Source organism: Marmota marmota, unplaced genomic scaffold (genome assembly GCF_001458135.2).
Source record: "Marmota marmota marmota unplaced genomic scaffold, marMar, whole genome shotgun sequence".
NCBI classification, from domain to species: Eukaryota; Metazoa; Chordata; class Mammalia; order Rodentia; family Sciuridae; genus Marmota; species Marmota marmota.
The window spans coordinates 14,044,115-14,052,830 of record NW_026000229.1 but is presented as its reverse complement, the minus strand read 5'-3'; the positions used below and the strand labels follow the sequence as shown (position 1 = coordinate 14,052,830).

General features: G+C 39.5%; 1 protein-coding gene across 16 annotated transcripts in view; it reads left to right on the top strand.

Moving 5' to 3' along the window:
* Map2k5 (mitogen-activated protein kinase kinase 5) overlaps positions 1-8,716 on the top strand; it is a 243,479-nt gene that overhangs the window by 156,574 nt on the left and 78,189 nt on the right. For 13 of the 16 annotated variants that reach the window (XR_007343974.1, XM_015480492.2, XM_048793802.1 and 10 more), the window contains one exon: positions 4,415-4,444. The exons of the other annotated variants lie outside the window; for them this stretch is intronic. Coding sequence is in view for 12 of the 13 variants with exons in the window: in XM_015480492.2 (XP_015335978.1) it covers positions 4,415-4,444 (30 nt within the window). In the remaining variant the exon portion in view is untranslated. The remainder of the gene's footprint in view (positions 1-4,414; positions 4,445-8,716) is intronic. 16 annotated transcript variants of the gene reach the window in all.

Here is an 8,716-nt window from a genome sequence, read left to right as displayed (position 1 = left end):
AAAAAAAAAAAAAAAAAAAAAAAATGTTGTTCAGTGTAACTGTAAATTTAAAACTGCTCCCATTGCATGGTTGATATTCTATACGTAAGCAACTTGATCACCAGTAGCATGTCCTGAGTTTGTATCCTGCACTGTTTTCTGGCTACAACATATTTTCTCTTTATCATTTTTAATTTCATGACATTAATTGTTTTTATGATCAACCAAAGCCATTTTGTTCCTTTGCAGACAAAAATCTTGTATCCTAACTTTGTTAAAATAGAAAGGTTTCCTTCATGCCACTGTTGTATATTGGACAGTTGTGACTACACACACACAGACACGCACATGTGCACATACCTGTGTGCACATTATTTAAATTATACAGTCCAACATATTCAAATGCTGCTAACCAAAAGCAATTCATAGATTATGGATGGCCAAATCAAAGATTAACTAGGTGGCAGGAAGGAACATTCATAATTTTGCAGTGAGATGTTAGTGGATACTGTGATTTAAATGTAGTCCCAACTGATGATCGCTTCCCCTGCATTCTTTTTCTGCCTTTTACAAAATAAATGTCCCACAAGGAGTATTCAGCAGTTTGCTGAATCTTAAGTGTTTGGAATTAAAATGCACTTTTTTTTTTTTACTTAACATTAACTAGACTCTTCTCCCTCCCTCTTGTCTACCACCACCCCCCAAAAACAAATAAAGCTTTTCCAAATCTTTTACAATATGAGCCGCTCCCCTCCTGGGAATGAAAAGGATGTGAGAGTCCTTTGATGAATTGCTGGCGCTTATGTGGGTCCACATTTTTCAATATACTTTTTTTAAACTGGACTTAAGCTGTCTATATTTAAATGCTTCTTTTGTAAAGATGATAAAGAGAGCAGAGATTTCTATTGGCTTAGCCTAATCTGTTTGCTTTGTTGCAATTCTTTTTTCCCCCTTTACTTTAACTGTTAACCTATTTATAAATCTAAATCTACATACAAAGGTCATTGGTTGGCTGAACTTAAACCATTTTACTCAGTAAATTTAATTAAGAAAATACAGTGCAACTCATAAGCAAATGAGTTTTTTCCTAGTTTTAAACCAAACCACCCTCTTGAGTGCTGATTGCCTTGCCCGACCCCTGGTGATACAGAAACAGGCAAAATTAAAAAGGACATTAAAGCTTCATTAAATCTGAAACACATTTAGTACAGTGACATATCTGCAGGCCATTTCAGAGAAGATTACATACTCTCTTTTGTAAGTTTCCTAATTTATAATACCTTGACAATAAAAACTGGGGAAATGCAAGTAGATTAATAGACCAGTAGGGGTAAAAGATACAGCATGGCCCCAGGTCTGTCTGTCTCTGAAAGATTCTCTTAGAGCCTGTGCGCTCCCTCGCCCCACAAGGGTTCTGTGTTTATTTTGACAGCCTCATGAAGACTTGTTCTTCATGCAGCCATGTCTGCAAAGAGCCCTTTTTCCTTTTTACCTCTTCCTAGTACAGCTTGATAAAAGGGTTCTAGGGCCTGGCTGCATATTTCCTTCTAATGTGCCACAAGACAAATGGTTGGAGCATAAATACTGGAGTTGCATTGGTCCTGGAAGGATAAGGACACACATGGAAGGAAGGCGTGTTCCTCTGCTGGGGCCTCAAAATGACTGCTCTCGGTGACAGCCTGGTAGTGCCACTGCCCATGTTTACTAGTATAGAATTGGAGTCCTTGGTCTGGGGCTGCAGCAACCGAGTGGTGACACTGTCAGAGAGGAAGCAGTTGTCGTGCTACTTTTGCAGTGCTCAAGGTTGAGGAACCAGTCCGTACCTGCAAGATGTCTTAGAAGCAGTCCTTTCAGAAGCATAGTTGACAGGTAGGACTGATGTTCCATAGGGTGTCAGGAAAATACACAGAAAACAAAACCAGGCTCAGAAACAATGTATTCACCAGTTCAAGCACTGCCACCTGTTCCCAAGCAGACTGGGACAAAGAGATCCCCAATGAATTTTCTGTCTCCTGCATGGTAGTACCTTAAAGAGCAAATAAATGCCATCAGCCATTCTTGTTTACCTTGTACCAGTTGTGACAGAGGAGCCAAGTAGATGAGTGCAACAGTCCCTTGTCAGCCAGAGCCTGGCTTTTCCATGCAAAATGATGATTTGAGAATCTGGAGGCTTTGTGTTGAAATGGGATGAATTCACATTTTCACCTTTTCCTACTCTTTTTATTTTTTTAAGACTTCCATTTATCATTTTTTGATTCTTTAAACTTCAAGAACCAATGGCCAGTGTTGGTACCTGAAAGCTAGTTTAGGTCTTGATGGTCTGTGTCACACAAAAGTTTCTTCTGCCTGTAAGCTGTGTGGATGGGATTCTTCCATGGTCCCTAAGGATGTATCAACATGCACCCAAGAGAATGGTACGGTACCTGTAGGAGGGTTGGAGACAGGATGTTCTAAATATTTTCTAGTATTATTGAACTATTAGCTTTCTTAGATAAAAGACCCTCCTTGCCATTTCTTTTACTCCAAATGGAATAATATGCAAAATTCATCATCCACAGATCATGCGTTGACAGGTATCAGCTTTCGGTGAGCTGTCACCTGTCAGGTCAGTACACAGTGGCACAAATGCCTGGACAACCACCATGATAGACCACGGTGACTCCTTCTGAATCAGTGTGCACACTCTTATTGGACAGAAACATATTGTATTTCTAAAATGTAGGGCAAAAATGTAGCCTGTTGGGTGGGGGCAGAGTTGGGGCAGTGGAAAGCTGAGACCCTCCCCATTCCTGATGAGTTACAATACATAGACCACAAATGTAATCACACAAGACTCTGAAAGCCACTAAAGTAAACAGCCACACTTTCTTTCCTTCTCCCTATCTTGTGATACTTTTGTTATTTATACCTGAAGGGATTAACTGTATCCATCAAATGAAATAATAGTATAAATTTATATATTTTAAAATATATATATATGTATATATATATATATGTATCTTGGATATAAGAAATCAGTAATGACACTAGGTGTTCCACAACACACAGACACACATACACACACACACACACACACACAAATGAGTGGTGACACTCTCAAAATAGTCACCTTACAAGGTCATATGGTTAATTCCTATTATATTGCTATTGCTCAAACTGGTTTTGGAACTTTGAAAACCTTAGCATCTTCATTTCTATCCTTAGCAAATAACAAAGTATTTGTTCTTTGCATATAACTTTTGGTTTTGATAATATCTATAGATCATTTACCCATTAGTCTACAAATAGTTTATGCAATCAAAAAACTGAGGGACATCATTTTAAATCCAAGATGCAGTTCTCATAAAATGAAGTAGGTGTCCTTGTGTTACGTGAAATTATTCTAAACACAATTCCAAAATACAGTTCAAAATTGTTTAAGCAATGTTCCTTTTTTTGAAATAAGCGTTCAACTTCTCAAGATCTAGAAAGACAGCATAATGTGCTGGGAAGAACTCTGAATGAAGTCACAAGTCTTGGGGTCAGCCCCTAGGTTTCCACTGATTAACTGTGTAGGAACTGCTTTAGTGGGACTCTGGAAGTCCCATCTGTGAAGAAGATTGATACAGATCCATTCCAGCTTTAAAATTCCCTGATGTTGTGATTCTACTTTGAATGTAGTTATTTTCTTTACATAGATTATCATGAGTTTGTTAAATGTGATCGTATTATCTCAGCCCTGTCTTGGAGGAATCATTTTGTTTTTCCAGGTGAGGACCCAAAGACCAAAATTAAGTGACTGGCTCAGAAACAGAGAATAGTTTACGAGTCGAGCTAATCCAGAAGCTCTAAGCTCCCTTTCCCACTTTTAGACTGAAGTTCCAACTTCACAATCTTTAAATTGCCATTTTCGCACAAGTGGTAGCACTTTCTCTCTATGTATGGATAGAAAATGGACCAAATAAAACAAACAAAAAGTATGAAAATAATAGCATGGTTTTTCATTTCAGAACCTGGCCCATTCCCACTTCCTACAGCCCTTCATGTACACAAAAAAACTGATCACTGCAGAGCTGTGGGCTGGAAACAATTAGATGTTCCTATCTTACAGAGAAGAAGCCAACAGTTTTATATCTGTGTAGAAGAAACTGTCGCACACATGTAAATGTAAATAATGGCCACAGAGCTGAGAATATTCCTAAGAGAAACTACATAAGGGTAATGTCTAGTTATTAAAATTAGAATATTTTATCAGGGATGCAACATTGTCTATTGAAAATGTCCATTCTAAATACAGCTTGTAATGTAATTACAGCAATAATTTAGTTTGTGCATTTGAGGTTGTGAGCTTTTTGTATTTGCTAGATGCATTTCTGAAATTTAGTACTTGTCTGTTTTAAGGAGATCTGCCCTGCATGCAAATCTATAACTAGACAAATATTATTTCCTTTCCCAGCTTGCTCTTGGGAGGTTTCCATATCCTCAGGTAAGATTGTTCATTACTGCCGTTTGCCACTGTGACATTCATTCCTATGTATGAAGGTGCAGGGAGCAATTGTGAACATTTGAGCCACATACAAATAAATCTGTCCTGTTAAATTGAAAAGTGATATCTTAAAGGAGTCATTTAGAAGTCTCTGTTGATTTTTTATTTTTTTAAACTCCAGACTTTTTTTCCCCTTTGTTAAAGGTTGACAGCGATCATCTTCCTTTGTGTGACATTAGAGATGTTTTTCCCTCATCCTGCCCGGTACCATGTGCTCACATTAGGGTTGGAGGAGGGGTCCAGTCTTTCCTTGATACCCTTTTCTTCGGGATTTTTGGATTCAATTAAATTATTTGAGTTAAAGTGTTAAGAAGAAGGGTGAAAATGTCTAATTGAAGTCATTATTTTTGCAAGGCAAATAGGCCCCCAATTTTGTGTGAGTTTGATTTTGAACATAATTCTTTTTAGATTTTGCTTCTTCCTATCCACATTTCTAAGAAAAAAAAAACAGTCCATTTTACTAGCATTGTTTTAATTTCTTTAAGATTTTTACTATAGGAGGGTGCTCACACTTAACATATAATGCTATTTTGTGGTTTGAAAATAATTCCCCTGTGTGTGGAGGGAAATAAGTGAAATGTCGAGAGGGATGAAAAATGAATGGTTTGACTGTTTTCCTCTGGTTGATGCTCACTGTTTTTCTGGCATCTTGGTCTGTACAGGCCAAAGTGCCTGGAGGCATGTCTGATTTAAAGGTGGTGTTGGTCTCTGCTCTTTAAGCATCTATTAACTTGCTATTATTATGCAAATAAGTGTTGTATTACACATACTAATTTATGCATGGTTAGATTATGCAGATGCATCACAAACAGTGGTTATTGAATAATAGGAGGGGGCGCATTCTCTCTATCTCTTTTTAAGCAAATTTTCCTGGTACCCATGTGGACATTTAAAGATCCTTCACTCACTGAAATGTCTCTTTTGTATCCTTTTTCCTTCACAGTTAAAGTCATCAGATAAGTGGGAGAGAAACTGTCCAAGTTGTCAGGTCCAGAAGTGTTAGTCTCACTTTTGAATTTGTAAGCTTCTTTGTTTAAACATAATCTTTTCCTTAAAGAGAGAATCTAAAATGCAATCGTTTGGCATGCGCTCCTAATCTAGCATTTAGTGAGATTTTAGTGTCTACAGCCTTGCTGCTTAACTCTAGGTAGCCCATCAAATTAAAATCACATTTTCAGGATTTATAGCTCATTAGAATATTTATCTTGGTAAGACTCTTATCCTGTCAGTAATTTTTAAACAATTCACTGTTTGGCCAATTTATGTAATCCTGTAAAATTCTGAAAATGAACAGAAGAGGACCTGTAAGATGTATCTTTCAAACACATCTTAGTAGAAAACCTAAGCCAGGTGTATCTGTAAACCCAGTCACTCAGGAGGCTGAGGCAGGATGATCACAGTTCAAAGCCAGCCTCAGCAACTTAAGTGAGGTCTAAAGCAATTTAGCAAGACCCTGTCTCAAAATTTAAAAATTATAAAATAAATGGCTGGGAATGTGATTCAGTAGTTAAGCACCCCTGAGTTCAATCCCTAGTCCCCCCCACAAAAAAAAGTAATAAAGGGAAACTAGAAAATGCCATATTAAAAAAGAAAAAAAAAAGGAAAAGAAAAAAACTTGAAAGCCATCTCATAAAAATTCTGAAAATTGAAAATGTAGCTATATTCTTGAGATTCCTGTTTAGAGTAGTTATTCAGCAAGATTTGGTGAATGACAAGTCTAAGAAGTAGATTGCCCTTGCACTTGACAAATGAAGCCCTTGAAGGCTATGGTCAGATTTGGGAAGAGACTGCACACCTTTGCAGTGTTGTTTCCCAAATGTCTTAAGTATGCATTTACTGGATCAATCACGTGGAAGTTGGGAAATTCTAATATGCTGAACTCCCTAATTAGCAATACCTTTATCATCAGAGTGGGGAAAAGAACTGGATTCCCCAAATTATGAAAGAATGTTGTCACCCAGTTGGTTCTTTTATTTCAAATAATAGAAGTAGTTTTGAGCCTATCGTCAGGCCTGTTTCCCAGATCTTTCAATAGAAGTTTGGGTGTTTTATTACATTTTGGTGAAAATGGCATTTATTTTACAGGTTTTATACTATCAAGGGAAAGTTGGGAAAAGTACTTTACAAATGCTTTCCTAGCCAGGCATGGCAGCACACACCTGTAATCACAGCAACCCTGGGGGTTGAGGCAGGAGGATCACAAGTTCAAGACCAATCTAGTGATACTTTGTCACAAAATAAAAATTAAAAGGATTGGGGATGTAGCTCTATAGTAAAGTGTCCCTGGGACCAATCCACAGGACCAAAAACAAAACACAAAAATGCCCTCACAAACTCCTGTCCTAGGTGAAGGAATCACATGAAAAGCAAAGGGGGGCTAGTAGAGTAGAGGAAAGGGACCAGGTGGAGGGAGAGAGGAGGGGAGAAAAGGAAGGGTACTGGGAACGATCTTGAACAAATTATATTGTTATGTTGTGCGTACATGGATACCTAACAATGAGTCACATTATTATGTATGACAAAAATATGGAAAATATAAGTGCCTACATTGTCTTATTGGAACTCCCACGCACTCTGAGACTACCTCCTCTTAGAAGATGGGCCAACAGAATTGCTGATTGCTCACGGTTGAACTGTGACTAGTTTGGTTTCATTGAATCCCAAGTGCAGTAGGCAGGAGTGAATCATACACTCTAAGTGTTGGAAGGGATCTCAGACATCGTGAAATCAAACCTCTCTACAATATCTCTGAAGAGCAAACATTCACATTCTGTTTGAATACCTCTAATGACAGGAAACTCACTACAAAAGCAGTCATAGAATCAAAGCAACATGCCATCTACCAATTCAAGGACTACTCCATCCTAATTATGGCCTACTAGGCAGGTCCTTGAACGTAAAAGCTTTTCATATATTGTTAAGGTAACATAGTTTTGAATCCCTGTGTACTTGGGCTAGGGATAGTGACATGGAATTGCTGCTCTAAACCCAAAGGCATTCAAGGTGCCAGACCTGAGCCTCTTCACTAGGGGCAAGCTGAGAAGAGTAGCCCATTGGAAAGAGCTGGACCTGGAGGCAGAAGATGAGCATTAGAATCCATCTGGACCACAAACTCACCACAGCTGCCATTCTTGCCTTGTAAGTCCTGAGGCCTTGGTTTCCTCTTGTCTAAAGTGAGAGTCCTGCGAAATCCACCTCTGCTATCTGATTGGAGGAGCACACTGACCAAATGAGATTATGGCTATTAAACCACTTAGAGAAGTTTCAAAGGGCCTCCATCTTGGCCCTAGTGTGGGGCTGCAACACACGACAGAGTTTCCAGCTACCAAGAGAAGATTGCCAAAGGATGTTCTTAGCAACCTGTGAGCCGTCACTGGAGCTATGAGTAAAGTGAGCCGAGGGAATCCTGGGAGATGAGCAAGCTTCAAGAACGTCCTCCCCTCTGCCCTGTGTCAGTGCCGCTGACAGCATCCTTAGCAGCCCTTCTTCCCGCTGGTGACACCGTGAGAGGGCTGATAAGGGAAGGATGTTGGGAAAATATTAGCAAGAGGCAGTGGCCTGGGACCAACATATAAGTTACAGGGTTGGATTTTTGTTGAGATACTATTTTCATTGTTTTGTGGGTTGGGTGTTTCTTAGAGTTTCCTTTAGACCCTCAGGACATGCGTAGTTTAGGACTCCACAGAAAGAGGTTAGGGGGCCACTATGAATGCAGTTTATTACTATGGCTTATTAAGAAGATGAACAATGGCATCATGAATTCATCCAGCACCTTTCCTACCTCGAGCTCCTGAGCACTTTCTGTATCTGTCCCAGGCTGTACCTCCCTCCTGCAGGGAACCACTCTTTCCAGCCTCCAGGTGAGCAAGACTGCAGTGCTGAGAGGCCAGGCACCTTGCCTGAGGGAAGAATGGGTGTAGTTGAGTTTAGGGCTTGGAAGCAATTAAACCCCACTACTGGCTTCATGACCTCTGAATTTGATTGGCTGTTCCTACCAGGTCTCTGTTATCCACACAGCCCCACCAACCCCTTCTCCTAGTTTACCTTCCCTGCCCTAGTTGGCCTCCTGTGGAGAGTGCTGGGCACTAGAGGGTTGTGCTTGTAAATGACATGGCCATTCCCTAGAGCCCTTTTGCTTTTCTTATGTATTTAGTAGAGTGACAGGGGGATCCAGACGGCCTGAGAACTCTCGGCGACTTCAGTACCATTAAT